The sequence below is a fragment of the Apteryx rowi genome, unplaced genomic scaffold (genome assembly GCF_003343035.1).
Source record: "Apteryx rowi isolate R43461 unplaced genomic scaffold, aptRow1 scaffold_170, whole genome shotgun sequence".
NCBI lineage: Eukaryota > Metazoa > Chordata > Aves > Apterygiformes > Apterygidae > Apteryx > Apteryx rowi.
The window spans coordinates 408743-424566 of NW_020447975.1; the positions used below are offsets into that span (position 1 = coordinate 408743).

The following is a 15824-nucleotide window of genomic DNA, read 5'->3' on the forward strand; positions in this document are numbered from 1 at the left end:
GGGGGGGGGGGGGGGAAAGAAGCAAGCAGCAAGTTTTATTACCTAGTTTTGCTGGCATGCAGATGATGGGATGCTTGTTTTAGTGAGTTTATTTACACGAGAAATAACTGTGCGATCATTTATTTATAGCTGATCTTGCAAGGAGCAGCTCAGTCTTCTTCCCCCTCGCACGGTTTCCTCCTGGGCTGCTCTGCGTGGGCTCGGCTGCCGGCTTCGTGCGAGCGGGGCCGGGAGCTTCCTCGCGGCCGCTTCGCTCCCGACCCGGCGCTGGTGCAAACTCACTTCTCTCACCTTCGTTTTGCAGGTAAGAGAGAGGCGGCGCGACGCCCCGAAGCCCCGCGGCGGGTGAGCGGGACGCCTGCGGCCGGGGAGCCGGCACCCACGGGCCGCGCGGTGGGAATGCGGCCTGGCGGCGTGTGAGCTGCAAACTGCCCTGTGGAGCCGGAGCCGGAGCCGGAGCCGGAGCCCGACCGCCGCGCGATGCTGAGCCTCAAGCTGCCCCGGCTGCTCAGCAGCAACCAAGTGCCCGAGGTGAGCGCGGAGCTGCCCTGGCGCCGGCACCGGCGCTGGCCTGAGCGCGCGGGAAGAGCCTTGTAACGCGACTCCAAGGCTTCCAGTTAGGAAGAGAGATTCTGGGAAACAGGATAAAATATTTTGATGGTCTGCTTTGCCTGCAATTTGCTATGGTCTAAAAAGAGAGGTGGAACTACCTCGGACTTCATTGTTGTTTGATTTTGGTCAAAAGCAAGGTTAAAAAGAACGTTTTAACACAACCAAGAAAAGTTTCTCGTTTAGCTAACCAAATGCCCCAAATGTGTCATGGGAGAAAGTGAGTATGGCAAGTTCTTGTGCTCACCTTTTGCATATATATATATATATATATATATATTTTTTTTTTTTTTTCTGGAAACTCGACGGGTTTTGGGTGGTGGCAGTGGGAGCAGCGTGCCTGGGTGGCCGCCGGTGCCTTTGCACCTGGGGAGCCGAACCGCCCCTCCCGGGCAGCGCTCCCACACCCCGGAGGGGGAGCGGAAAGGGAGGCTTGGGGCAGCGCTTGAAAACCACAGGCAATGTCCCGTTGGAGGCCAAAAAAAAAGAGACAGTAAAGTCTTTTTTTGGAAAAAGCTTCTTTTTAAGGAAGCCCTAAAATATTGGTGGGGGGTTTGGGCCTACGGGTGCCCAGCACTTCTGCAAGCTGTGTCCAGAGTAACTCAGTGAGCTCAGTGAACTCGTTGCTTGAGTTCCGATTGCCTGGGAACGGGCTGTCCTGGCAGAGGGGGAGCCTGGTGTCCGCCGCAGGAGCATCCAGGGCGGGCTGCAAGCCCTCAGCCCGACGGGCTCAGGGAAATACCCCGCTGTGCTCAGCAGCGCTTTCCCCTCCCTTGGGACTGTCTCCCGCAGATGGACCCGCCGCTTCTTTTGCAGCCGGTTCCTGCACCCTGCAGCACGCGTCCGTCTCCTTTCCTCGGGGTGCTCCGAGTTGCTCATCCTCCTTCTCCAGGAAGATTTGCAGCCGGTGCTTTTCGCAGGACTCGGCGCCCGGCACGCGGCACGCAGCCCCGGGGCCCGGCGCGAGGGCCGGAGCTTGCCGTGCAGCTCTTTCCCCTCCTGTCTCTGCAGGGCTACCAGGAGCAGGGAATCCTGTTCGGGTATCGCCACCCGAGGAGCTCCGCAACAGACTGCCTGCTCAGCGTCTTCCAAATGACCAACGAAACCCTCAACATCTGGACGCATTTTGTGCCTACCTGGTACGTAACCTGCTCTGCCTTTTTAATCCAACGTTGCGCTTTTAAGCGGTCGCAGATCTGCAGGGGTCGGTGGCGGGGTTTTTGCAGAGGGTCTTTGCAAAGGCAGGAGGGGCGACGGGCTGAGGAGAAGGGGCTGGTTCCCGGCGAATCAGCCTGGGAGTAGCGAYGGCAGAGAGGTGCAAGCAAAAGATGAGTGAGAACTTGCACAGCGCGAGCTGAAGCGTTAACTCTTGAGACAAGTTACGGCATTAACGAGGCTGAAACCCAGCCCTCGTCGTTTGCAGCCGTTGGGGAACACGGTAGCTCTAAAGCGATCGGCGGCGCAGCCGGACGCGGGAAGCGAGGCTGCCGCCGGCGAGGATCCCGGCGGAGGTTTCCCTCGGGCGCCTTTGCCTTGCAGGTACTTCTTGTGGCACCTGGCGGGCTCGCTGCCGCCGCGGGACGGCCGGGCGGGCGCCGGCGCCTGGCCCTTCCTCGCCTACCTGCTCTCCTGCTGCCTCTACCCCTTCGCCTCCAGCTGCGCCCACACCTTCAGCACCATGTCCAGCCGGGCCCGGCACATCTGCTACTTCTTCGACTACGCCGCTCTCAGCACGTACAGCTTAGGTGAGGGCGCGCGGACGGCGTCTCGGCGAAAGGCGGGACGAGCCCGCGCGGACGGCGGCGGGCGGCTGCGGCGCGTAACCCCGCGGGAGCCGTTTGGCACCTACGGACCCAAAGTTAGCGGGATCGGGATCCGGGCACGTGCCGTTCTTGGTCTGTTCAGGCCTGCTTGGAAATATYGCTTCATTTTGTCTCGTTCCTTTCCTCAGCTGCAGCTAGTGGCTGAAACACTCGGGGGCTGCTGTGTTTCGCGTAGCCGTAACTATTCATAACGAACGTGCGGTGCTCAGACATTGGCAGCATTAATTAAGCCTGGCAAAGCCCAGACGCGTCGGCAGCGGTTTTCCTGGGCAGGAACCGAAGCGTTGGGAAACGCAGGCGACCAGGCTGAAGCCCCGCGGGTGCAGGGAGACGGCTCCGACCCGCGGGACGAGCCGAAACCGCGGGCGCCGACGTCCCGCTGCAGCCCGCCGCGGTCCCGTGCCGGCTGCCGCCGCGAGCATCCGGCCCCGAGGCGCTCCTCCTCCGCCGCGCTTCGCTCGCAGGTCTGTGGAGGTCGCGGGGGGCCCTGGCGGCTCCCTCGCGGATCGGACGCCTCCTGCTGCGGGTCGCTGCCTTGCGGCTCGTTCGCTGTGCTTGCGAAGGAGCGAGCTCGGCGGGACGCGGCGTCTCCTGCTGACGGCGACTGCAGCGACGCGGTTAATTCCAGCGCTTACTCGTTCGGATTATGAATATAACGAGATAATCTGGGTCTGAACAGAACGAAACGCTTTGGTAATCACGGAGCACGGATGGGTGTGAAGCATCTCTGACACCGCTCAATATTGTTATTATAGTAATAATTTTGGGCTGGGTCCTCCGGTCTGCGTTTTGTTCCCCTGGGGGAGAGGCCGCGGGCTGGGCTCTTTGCAGTAGGTTGAACAAGAAAAAATAAAATAGCACCCTAAAGAAAAATGAAATTCAGTGAAGTTAGTGGCACCTCACTGGGGTAAAAACCAGCGTAAGCAAGATCAGACTTGGTCTTAGCATGGCCTCTGATTTTTAATGAAAATGTATTTACAAGAGAACGTTATCGGGGTGGCCTGCCAGTACAGGGAGAGAGATAACGCCTTCCCCAGCTAGTTAGCCTGCTCTGCTAGTTCAGTTGATACCTCCCTTTCACGACAGAGACCAGTTCCAAGCTCTGATTAGAAGCGTTTCCCTCTGCATCCCGAACGGCTGGCTGCAGCGATTTCTGTATTTGACCTGTTCCCCGCGGCCGGTGCCTTGCTCTGCCCTCGTCAGGACTACGGATCCATACGGGGGGGGTCCAAAGCGGCGCAGGGCAATAGGGCTGGACTGGAATCGCCCGTCCGTAAACCCGTCCCTGCCCGCTGCCRGCAGCCCCGGTGTTTCGGCGGCTTCGTTCTCGCGTGTCCGGGACTCCTCGCGGTCCTCGGCAAGTGGCTTTAGCTCAGAGCTGCTCGCCGTCCCGGAGACGCAGGCCGTGGATACGTTTAGGATCTGTCTGGAAGAACATACCCGTAATAAACTGACTCATTTGGTCTGACACCGTGAAGTCCACAGATGCACCCATGAGGTTGCTGAGGACGCAAACGGTGTTTGTGACTAATCGTGATCTTTCTGTAYTTCCAGGCTCTGCACTGGCGTATTCAGCGTACATTTTCCCCAAAGAATGGGTCAACAGCACTTTCCACTATTATTATGTTCCCATCGCCGTGTTTAACACTGTTGTTAGCACCAGCCTCTCCTGCTATTCCAGGTATAGTTACCTTTTGCTTTGTCTGCTGGGATTGCTAAAGCATAATCATTAAATACTATTATTAACAGAGTTTTGTAATTGCAGACTGTGTTGTGACAGTTTGTGCCTTATGGTCAGGAAGGGGAGGAAGAGGATGTTTTAATTTGAGAAATGTGTTGCAAGCTGATACTAGGATAGACTGGCAAACAAAACTGCAAAGCAGTTGGAAAAGTTTTAATTTTTGAAAATTCAAAAGGTAATTTTATACTGTATGTCTAGCAGGGAGAAAACCACCTGAAGCACCTTGTTTTGTCTGTAGTGTTTCTAATAGCCYGTAAAGGTTGCGGGCTCCTGTGCCACAAACATTTAAGCATGTGCTCAGTTTTAACTGCCAGAAGTACTTACCAGCCTAAGCTCTGCGTGCGTGTGTGTTACAGATTTGCAGAGGAGGAACACTAATATTCTCGCAGCTGAATGTATTATTTTTAAAGCATAAATAGCATTATGTGCATGGTATTATGTTCCTAAATGGAATTAGACAATATGTTTTGAAAAACTCTTTTAAAAATGTCTAAAATGCTTAGCTGATTTCTAGCTATACATTCTGTGAGAGAACTCTAGCAGAATTTCTTTTTTTTAATTTAATTCATGGTAGATACTTTCTTCAAGGCTGTGTCTGTATCTGCCGTTGCGATATCAGGCAGTTTGCTTTGCAGAAAATACGATTTCTGTTTTCTGAAGGTGGGTGACTCGTCTGGCGTTCCCTTTGCTTGGTGGCGTTTAGCTGGCATCGCGCTGCGGTCGCGCTGGCCGTCGCGGCTCGCCGTCGCAGCGCCGCGCCGGGAGCCTTGCGGCTTCTGCTGCCCCGGCCCGAGCGCGCCTCTGTCCCGGGGCCGTCACCAGCGGCTCACTGCGTTTCGACTGCTGCCGCCTCGACRGCGAGAAACGAGCAGCAYGGAAAAATAAAGATGATACCCAGCYGGTTTCGCTGCAGGAGACCGGCTGCTCAGGGCGAGATGCAGCTGAGCATCAGCGTTTTACCAAGAGGGAGGATACGAAGCTCTTGATATTTCTGATGGATCCTGAAATTTTGGCTTATTCTAGTATCTGTTGAAAATGAAGGGATTTACTTGCCTTTTGGACTAAGGATTACTCACTAGAGTAAGTCCCTGGAGTAGAAGATTTGGACCTATCTTTAGTATTACTGTGTGGTATTGCAGAATCGAGGATCACTCCTAGATCGTCTTTGCGAATGATGCCAGTAAGGATTTGGTATCTTTTCCTTATACTCCTTTCTTTCTCCTTCTTTTTGTCTCTTTTTCCCTCTTATTTTTGTCTTCTGCGTCTCTCTGTTGTCTTGCTAGATGGGCTTAGCAAGTGAAGCTCACTGACCGTGTGTTAACCCTAGTACTTACCACTCGAAGATAACACTTAAGACATTTCAGCGGCTTGTGATCAGTTCAAGATTAATTGGGAATTTTCTAAATTCTTGACCTGCAAATTTAAATGTCAGCATCTCTCTGCTACAGAACTGTAAGTACAGTTATGTGAAAAATACTCAACTGCCACTATATGCTGGAATAACGATTGCTATTGTCTCAGTAATTCTCGTTGTGAGTTGTGTAAATAGTAAATCCACCAAATATCACCTTAGAAAAGTCAATGGAAGGTTCCTGGGTCGGCAGAAGTTCCCAGCACTGGGCCCCGCTCTGCTCTGGCTCCGTGCCGATGTGATCCGATCGGCCCTGGTAGCAACGCTGCCCGTCGACACCCCGGTGCGAGCGGAGCCCGAGACCCCTTGACTGGTGCCTGCAGCCGGGGTTTTGCCAGGTGCTTTTTTTTGGGACTCAGCTGAGCATCCCGAACCCGCCTTTCGGGATTGCAGCTTCCCGCACTTGGCCGTCAGCGCCCGGGGGGCCTGTGGATGCTGCTCGCTGCGCGCCGGGGAGGTGGGATAGCCGGAGCCGTGCGGCTCTAACGGTGCGGAGCTGCCTTCTCTCACCGCGCACCCGGACGGCTCGCGGTTTTCCGAGCCGGGACCGCCGCCGCACGCGGCCCCTCCGCCTTCGCGCTCTCCCTTTCGCCTGTCTCTCTCTTTTCTCCCTTTTCTCGCAGGCTGTGGCTCGCGGGGCTGCGGAGAAAAAAGTGGTGCCGCTCGCCCGGCGCTCGCCCGGTCGCCGTAAGCGGCTCGCRCGTCGGGACATCCCCGCGGGGACGCTGTCCCGGCACGCTGCCGCTYCTCCGGCTTAGGCAGGAATGAGCAGGAGCCCAGCGACGCGGTCCCGGCGGCTCCTCTCTGCCGCGCCCTCCGCGGGGCTCGGGTGAGGGACGGACGGACAGACGGACGGAYGGACAGYGCGTTCGCCAGGGACGCAGGGACTTGCGAGGGCAGATGCAAGCCCTGCACCTGGCCGTTTCGAACYGGTTCGCGCTCAGACTGTTCGCGCTAGCAAGGGGGAGGCTCGGGAACCCTTCTGAGGTCGCTTGTTGTGGCTGAATCCAGCAGCGAAGGCAGCCTGAGCCGCCCCAGCCGCTTTGCAGGCGCCACGCGGCRGTCGACGGGACTGCAAATTAACGTGGCTGAAGACACAGGGCTCCTTGAGGAAGGCAGGGCCTTTCAGTGGGGCGCCTGAAGAACGTGCGAAGGCATTTGCCRAGCCTATTGCACCAAGTTTTTTCAACATCTCAGGAAAATTTTCCAATCCTGTATAGCTGGTTAATGAGTCCATCAGAAGAATTTTGTTTGTTTGCTTTTTGTCTTTTACCTCCTTTGCCCTAGGAACACTGAATTGCCAGACAGGGAAACATATGCAGATAGATGTAAATGAACGCGTTTATCTTTTCTGTGGTGCTAGATAGCCCTGTAGCGCTGTCGCAGAGAACATCTGACTGCGTTCCCCACCCGCGGGATGAGCAGTCGAACAAAGGCATTCTTTCATGCCTGAGAATTTGGCATCTCCCTGCAGACTTCTGCACGAAAGCAGAAAAACCTGTATGAGCTTTTCACAGTGAGGACAGAGTATGCTTGAACTCTGTTATATCGCACGCAGCCCCCCGTGAATAGGGTGCTGTCCCAGGGGTTGCTGTGTGCCCGGCCATAGGCCCAGGCTGCAATATTGCGGCAAAATTTTGGAAGCAGAAGTGTGCAGGTTAGATTTGTACATGGCCAAAAGAGCGGGAGGATGCACGGCGAGGGTTAGCCCAGCACCACATAGCAATACTTGAGCAATGGGCGTGCAGAAGTGGAGTGCAGCACCTTGCAGGTGAAACCGCAGTAGTAGGAACATGCAGTAGAAATATCAAATTTCTACCATGGGAATACTGTAGAAAGACAGGAGAAAATACAGTAGGAGGCACCTTCACCATCACTGTGATGTTTCACGTCAAGATCTCCTGAAAAAGCCGCAGGCCATGATGGAAAGGGCCAAACTGAGCAGGACTGAGGCGAAGYTCCTTATGCAGTTGTAGCTCTCGAGTATAACTTCTCTTTGCTGTGTTTTCAACACGTATTTGGGGTTATCTCATCAACAGAGCCCYTCTGCTTTGCAAGCAGATCTGTTGTAATTCTGTTCGAGTTAAGTTAATCTCCCTGTTTCCTCATTGGGCTAAAAAAACTATTAAACTCCGTCTTGTTCTGCCTTATCCAGAATGGGAAACATCAGAGGGAGAGGTTTTCTGTTTGCTTTCTGGTTCATCCCGACTCTGGAGTGCAGCGTGGCAAGTTTGGGCGTGGGGGTCCTCCCGGCTGGACCGACTGCCCAGATGGACGTCGTGCTCCTTGCCGGCGCGCGGGAGGAGGCATCTGGCTCCTCCGCGGCAGCTCGGTGGTCCGTGCGGGTCCTGCTGCGGTGGGTCGTGGTGGGCTGCGCTGCCCGGGCTTGCTTGCGGCTGCCCCGGCGGGTGACACAGTGCCTCTTTGCGGCTCTGTCGGGTTTTCAGTGTCGAGATTTCATCTGAGTCGTGTTCCTGTTGTGTCAGGAGCACCCTGGGGACTCTGCACACAGCTTGTCACCCGGCTGCTATTCCTCCGGTTTTTATACTGTGTTTTGGGGGGATCTGTGCATTCAGTTATTTTGTGATCTGAGCCATGAAGTATATCCTACAGTGTAGGACATACTCAACAGTGTAATTTCCCAGGGGGGAAAAAATGCAGAATATTATTCCCCATCCAGACATACACCCTCCTCCTCAGATAGAGCATCGTTCTAACCCATAGGCTTGTTGTTGCTATAGTGGTGATGTCATAAAAAAGGTAACTAACTTGTTAAACTAATTTATTTTTTGATTTTAGTGTCTGTCTCCATGCATTCTCTACAATGACAATTGCAAAGTCTTGGCAGGATGTAAAAAAGAAGTATGTAGAGACATTTCACGCATTTTGGACAMAAGCTGCAATACAGCTTAATCAACAAACATTGACAATTGCAGCCTGCATGCCGTATTACCTACAACGCCTTCTAAACTATTGCAGATGTATTCTCCTTGGGATTGCTGTGCTCAGAAAGCTTGAACTCAAAACTATGAAAGTAAAAACTCAGTTAAAAACAACTGCAGGGGCAGCAGCTGTTTAAAGACAAGCTCTGCTCCCAGCTGCTGATGTGTAATCGTTAATGAGCAATGGTAAAATAAGCAAAATCAGCCATGCCAAGATGGAGTAAAAAAGACTCCACATTTTCAGAGCTGCTTCCAGTATCTGCAAGAGCCTGGTGCATACTAAACCATGTCTAGAAAGTGTACCTGTTGGAGACAGAACTTGGCTGATTTCCTTCTGGCCTGTGATTTTTTTATAAGGATAAGGGCATCATGAACTGAGCCGTAAATTAGGTGTGATTCACTAATCACGGAAACAGCTAGAGAGCCCTCGGTGCGCCGGCACGTCCACCCTGAGATAGGGGAGACGGCCGGAGGGAACCGTCAGACTCGGCCGCCCGCAGAGCCGGTAGCACAGACTCGGCTGCCAGGTCGGTTTGCAGGTGGACGTTGTCACGTCCGTGACGCAGCATCGTGCTCGGGCACCGGCCGGCGGGTGTGCAGTGAGAAAGGGCACCCGCGGGGCACGGAGGCATYGCCCAGAGCTGGCCGACAGCAGCAAAGGGAGGGGAAGGCCCAGGGGTTACGTAGGTAGATTTGATTAAAAAGCAGTCAACAAACTGGGAAGTAAAGGGGAGGGGGAGAAGGATGCGAGGTGAGGCAGAGGAAARAGGAGAAGGGGCAGAGAGAGAGCARAGAGCAGCACACTGTCGGATTAAATTAGGGCATTTTCAGCATAGCTTGCAGTCGAATTTGCTTTGGCTGAGTCCTGGGTGACTCCTCGTTGCAGCTCTATGCCCAAGCCTGCACGGCTGGTGGAGAAGAGGCTTTGCCCAGACTCAGCGTGAGGCTCTTCTGCATGTAATACAGACGGGGGGCCCCTCTCATCCTTCCTCCCCACCGCAGTATTCAGCCAGGAAAGGATCAGCCAGCTGAACTGCCARTGGTTGCAGCTTTAATATTGTCAGCACACAAAAAACGCACTGTACTGGCTGAAATTCATGGACCTCTGTGGGAAAGGGTATGCCCAGTCTGCACGTTGCAAGGCACAGTCCCCAGAAAATTGATGAAAGACAGAATCCAGCACTTGCATTAGCCTCATCAGCCGTGCCTCTGTCATGTGAAATACTTTCTTTGTCTTGATTCAGGTTTCTGGAGGTGGAGCGGTCCCGGTTCAGCAAAGCTTCCCGCACCCTGGCCTTCGTGTACCCATACCTATTCGACAGCATTCCTCTCTTCTAYAGGGTATGCCTTGAAGAGTCAATATTCACAGCACCAAGACATTTGCTCGCTGCAGGGTTGGAAATATCAGCTGCTTAATCTCAGTCTGAAAATACTTTGGAAAATATATCAACATTTTTTTTTTTATAGAAAACTAACTCCAGGAGGAAAAGAGATTTGGTTATTTTTTCCTGTACCTATTGATACACAGATTGTTCTCACTTCAAAGCAGGGCATTCAAACTTTGCCTGTGCTGGAAATTTGCTGTCTTTGAAAGCTGTGCTTAGTTCCTAAACATGAGCTGGGTGGGAATTTTCCTGTGGTGACATCTAAGGATGGGAGGTGAGGGTCTGGGATTCACATAAAACAGAGGCAACGGCTCTTGCTCTTGTATCGAGTCATGGGTCCTGCAAGCAGAGCTCCAGCTCCCGACAGCCACTCTCAGCCTACCACATGCCCTGCTCCTAGGCGAGGAGCAGTCGGAGGTGACGGAGGCTCAGGAGATTGCAAATTGGTGCTGCCTCCTTTAGAAACGGGCAGTGGGAAAGCCCTGACACACCGGCCGAGAGCAGAGCCTGCCAAGCCCCATCCTCGCCCGGGAGCCAAACGGGGCTGGCGCAGGCCGCGGAGGGCTGGGATGGGGATTCCCCGTTGGCCCTAAGGCGGCCCTTGGGGCACAGAGGCTGAAGGGTATCTTTGGTTGTTCGCTCTCCTTCTGTTGCACGGTAGCCTCATGTGGCCGTTTCTTTACTTTTGCAGTTCTACCTGTGCGCGGCGGAGAGCTGCACGGAGGCCGTGATCAAGGCGCACTACAAACACACAGCGCTTGCCTTCCTCACGTGCTTCATCTTTGCTAGCCATCTGCCGGAGAGACTTGCACCAGGACACTTTGACTACATTGGTAAGTGCCAAAAGGGTGAGTTTGTGTGGTTTTCACGTTATTTTCAGGGAGGAAGAACACTAATGCCTGAGCGGTTCTCAAAGGCTGTAATATAGCCCCTGTTGGAAAYTCTAGGTGCAGTTTTACACGCAAGATACAGTAGTGCTGCCTAAGTAAAGTGGAAACAGCTCCTGAGACCTGCTGTACCAAAAATGTTTCATAGGGGGTTTTGCAACCAAAAAGCACTCATTTCTCATGCAAAAGACATCACCTTTATCACAGTGACACTTCAGAGTGCCACATCAGGGCACTGCAAGAGCAGTCACCAAGGAGAGACTGGATTAGAGTCCTCCTCCTGACGGCACCAAGGGTTTTCCTTGGTCTCTCATCGAAGCCGTGCATAAGCTCAGCGCTACTTCACATGTCACATGTGCCAGGATTGCAGCAGAGCTGCATGTCTCTCCTGTCAGTTGTAGCTGGCTGGAGTTCAATGCATTTTGGAAAGGAAGATCTCGGTAGTGTAGTGGCACAACAATAAATGGAACAATTCAATGACACCCAAGGCGTTTCACACTGAATGCTTTCGATTTTGTTGCAGGGCACAGCCACCAGGTCTTCCACGTGTGCGGGATCATTGGCACGCACTTCCAGATGGAAGCCATCAGGATGGATATGACCGAGCGCCACGACTGGCTCCTGGCCACTTCGATGCTTCCCTCGGCTCTTCAGACTCTCGGTTCGATGGGCATCTGCATGGCTGTTTCCCTGACTGTCATTGGGCTCTGCTCAGTGTCTCTTAGCTTCATGCCTGAGCCTTCGCAGAGAGAAAAACTGCATGGGCATTAGGCTTCAGTTCTAGATGCTATTTATATGGCTCCATGGGAGAGAAACTAAACAATGTTTGTATRGTATGAATGAAGATGGATTTATTCACATACGCTCTTTGAGAAAATGTTTATTTAAAAATTCTCAAGAGTGAAACATTTAATATTGCACTGTTCTTTATATAGCTTTAAAGCTGGAAACAGATTATGAAATGCTTTTAATCAATATAATAGTTCACCACAAAAAATGTTTATAATAATCTTATTTTTTTCTGTAGAAGGGAGGAAAACACTACTAGTTTCCAAAGCAATAGGCATTCATCCGTTCTGCCTTACGGAGGAACTGGGGAGACAAGTGGAAGTGGATAATGCTGGTCATCTGATGACATGAATGTCCTTGTTATCAATTTAGACTGGAAGCAAAAACTCAGCTGTATGGAAATCAATGTGAATTGTGTTACTGACTTCAGTGCAGGCAGGGCTGGAAGAGTCCCGAGGGCTGAGCTTGGAGGAGGCTGCTCTGCAGTTAGCTCTTGCAATGCTTTTCCAGGTTTCCTCCAACAGATTTAGCTTTCATTGAGGGCGTGAGCCCAAGCTTGTTAAGGCAAGGGCTGACTTCTGTGGCGCAGAGCAATTTTAGATCCATTCCTTGCATCACTTGACATCAGCGAGCTGGATCATTAGCCAGGGTGTAATAGTGCGACACTGTTCGGGTCAGCGGATCTGGCTCCTTTGCAAAAGAGTAAGAGAAAGAGCTCTCCTAGGGGCTCCCTAACTAATGTTTTACCTTCAACAGCAGTATCATCTAGGAGATTAAAAACTCAAGTATCTGTCTTCCACAGCCTTATATTAAACCAAAGTGCCTAACAGGTATGTGATTGAGAGAGACTAGAGGTTGCCTGCGTTTCAAATTTTACTGAATTTTTTTGTGTCGCCTCGGCTTTGAGGATGCCTGTGACGAGATTGTCACATTGGACTTATCTAGTAACGTGTAGTAGGTACATGAACATGTAATGCAAAAATTACTTCTGTGGAATGTTATCAAGCTTCTTGATAATCATACGGGTGTATAATTTGTTTTATATATAATTACCTCTATTAAGGTATAATAGATGCACTTTTAAGTGACAATACAACAGCTCTTTAAATATATTATGAGACAAACAAGTCTTTGAAAGCAAGCTTTCTTTTGAAAGCTGACCAAGATTTATATTAATATTTATAAGCACTGGAACATAATTGTGTATTCAACAGTTTTATTTCATTAAAAGGGAAAACTAATATAACTATGGCACTGATATATGCTAACCTGATTTGGATGGTTCATAAAAATACTGTCTGTGAAAATAACCTCTTCAAAGATAATTGCTAATAATTGCAAATTATTTACCTTGTGTACATGTGTAACTGGAAAGGAATCTGGCTTCGTGTGCAAGAAGTGATTTAAGATTCTCTAAAATTTACATTAATTTATTATAATTTTTTCTTGGTAGTTTAACTTTTGAATATGGGAATATTGTCTTCTTCATATGCAACATCTATTAAATATGTCATTATTTGTAGGAAAACTACACTAAAAAATACAGCACTATTTTATACACTGTTACAATCCTTACAGATCCTGCAACACTATGCATGGAGTCTTTGTCTAATAGATACTTTACACACTAAATGAGTGAATGTTGTTTGATCTTGAAGCAGCATAGGTAAACCAGATTCCTTGTTCAGTTGGAGCTATGCCTTCCAAAAGCTATTTTCTGTACTGAGTTTTATGCACATATAAAGAAATAAAACTTCTGTGTCAAACTGTTACTTGTAAATAATACAAGATATTTATTTGTTTGAACATGTTGTTTCATTGTATCTGTGCCCCTTCCTCTGTAACCCAGGAAGGCTCAGTTTAACAGGGCTCTCATGCAGACTATAATCTGCTCACCTCATCCCAATCCAAAGCAAATTGCAAACACAACTATTAACTTTATGACCAAACCTAGGAGAGGATCATTATTCTGTTCTTCAGCCAGTGGGATTTTACTGCACTGGTGAACAAGGCAGGTACTGCAGGAATGTGAGAAGGATCAAACTTGGTAGGTGTGCAAAGGACAAGGTACGACTCTCCCAGGGTAAAGCTTTGCACTGAATTTTGGCTGGAATCCATGTTTGGGTCTCACTACTGCCCGTTCTAGATCTGGAGCCTGTTTGCTATGTAACACCACATGGTCTCTTGAATTTAGCCTTAATTTATCTTGAACTACAGTCTTCTATACCAACCACTATAATTCCATAGTATTCTAAATAGGCTGCATCATACTCATAGGCCACTGATCTAACTTCTACATCTTAGGCAAAAGTTACTGGAAATTGTGACTTTCCTATTCGGTAGGGCAGTTGGCTGATTCTCAGGTCTTACCGTGACACAAAAGTTCCTTTGGATTAAGGTAAGTCATGAATCTGAATATTTCTGAATAATTCTTAATCCAAAAGATGCATGTCTTTTTTGAAAACAGTATAATGTACAAAATAGATTAAAATAATTTGCAATTAGGGTRTAAGTGTGTTTGCACAGGGAATTAGGAACATCTGGAATACCTCTCCATGTGAAGAAGCCTGTAGTGTCGGTGAGGATGGAGGCGTGGATGAGGGCTTGCTGCCTGAGAATCAGCTCACAGGAGGCTGAGATGACCGTGCGTAGTGGAGACGGCATGGCAGGGTTATTTCTTCCCTAGCGACTGAGGTTATGTTGCTCCCTTTACGTGCTGAGGTTCATGATCTGTATGGCTGATTAGAATCCTGGCTCCTGCTATTAGATCAGGTAACTAGTACAGAGCTATTTTGGCCTTTTTTCCATCTACAGAGAGATAGGATCTTGTGCCCAACTGAAAACAAACACATACTCAGTTACAGACCTTCTAGCTGTCTTGCATGTCTTTATCACCTTGGCATTTGACATTGCAGTGGGGCTATATCTTCAATCTATTGGAAATGGCAGCGGGTGCATGAATTGTTAGCTTGTTTGTTAAGCAACCTTTCTCTCTGTGATCATATTAAATTGTGCTCTCATCAGTGCTGCATGTATCATTTCCCAGACAGATGCAAATATACCGGTTTTAACTTACAAAGTCCTAAACAGTCTGGGATCTACAAGAAGCAGTACCGCGCGACACTGCAAAAGCAGTCAGCAGGAGCGCGAGCTAAGCTTTGCTATGAGTGGAGTGCAGCCTCAGGCACCTTTCTTTGTTAGTTCCCAGGGCTTTTGCAATTTAGTTTGCTTTTGAGGGTGACAACCCCATCTCATTTGTTTTGAGGGTACTGTGCAAGACCCATCTTGGCTTGTGAGGTATAGTGTGATGGTAGAAATGCACGCGGGGCTCTGGTTCTACTTCTGCGTAGGTTTAATTTTGCTTGTACTGTTGATGGGTTTTATGAGCAGGGGCGTGAAGAAATGTGTCTGTTCCAGTGTATTTTAAAACTCTCTTTAAGAAGTGAAGGTTGCCCAGAGCACTAAATGGGTCACTGCAATAGTGGTCTGTCACAGTAGAAAACTGACAGCTTGGTGGGGTCTCTTTGTTATTTCCTTTGTTGTGTTTTAAATGGGATTGACTAACTTGATTTAGTTAATTGGCACTGAAGCTGACAACTGGCAGGAGTCTGTGGTTTAAGTGAGATTGAGTTCAGGCCCCTGGAGGCTTTCTGAGCTGCTAACCATGGTTAAAAAACAAATTATTTTACCCTCACCATTGCCTTGACCCCAGTTTGTCCACCTGATTTAAAAGCGCGCTTCCCTTGCAGGCTGCAGATTTTTCAACACGCTTGTTCAGCTGGTCTTTCTACAYGTGCCTCAGTTCCACGTTTTGGGTTTTGGCTTCTGTCATTCACCGTTCCCTAAAGGGCTGGGAATTAACCCGCCTACGTTTGGGCAGGTAGCGGCAGAGGCGCTGGCACACCGACGCTCGCTGGACTACACCTGTCTCCACGAGCCCGAATCTCTGTTTGAACTAAGCAGATAAAGAGACAAATAGGAGATAAGGAGCAGCCCGGGCAGCGGTCCAGGCCGGGCTCCCATCCCCGGGCTGCGGCCCGCGCTCCCACCTGCGGCGACATGTTGCTTCCGCTCCTCGCCCAAGGGAATGGGCAGGTGGCTGGTGGAGAACGGCCCCGGGGCCGGCGGGAGCAGGGCAGGCCTCCCGGGCGGCTTGGGGGGCTGCAGGCCGCGGGTCTCTCCGCGGGGCGCGGGCCTGGCTCCGGCCCCTCGGGCCCGGGGGGGCGGGGGGTCGCGC

The 15824-nt window shown here is 50.7% G+C and overlaps 1 protein-coding gene across 1 annotated transcript; it reads left to right on the top strand.

Moving 5' to 3' along the window:
* Nucleotides 1-473: 473 nt before the first annotated feature.
* On the top strand, nucleotides 474-13308 carry PAQR5 (progestin and adipoQ receptor family member 5). Its single transcript, XM_026060772.1, has 7 exons — nucleotides 474-531; nucleotides 1621-1748; nucleotides 2149-2354; nucleotides 3987-4113; nucleotides 9771-9867; nucleotides 10603-10744; nucleotides 11322-13308. Exons 1-7 carry the CDS (start codon nucleotides 481-483, stop codon nucleotides 11567-11569), a joined length of 999 nt encoding a protein of 332 aa, XP_025916557.1. The 5' UTR covers nucleotides 474-480; the 3' UTR covers nucleotides 11570-13308.
* Nucleotides 13309-15824: the final 2516 nt, after the last annotated feature.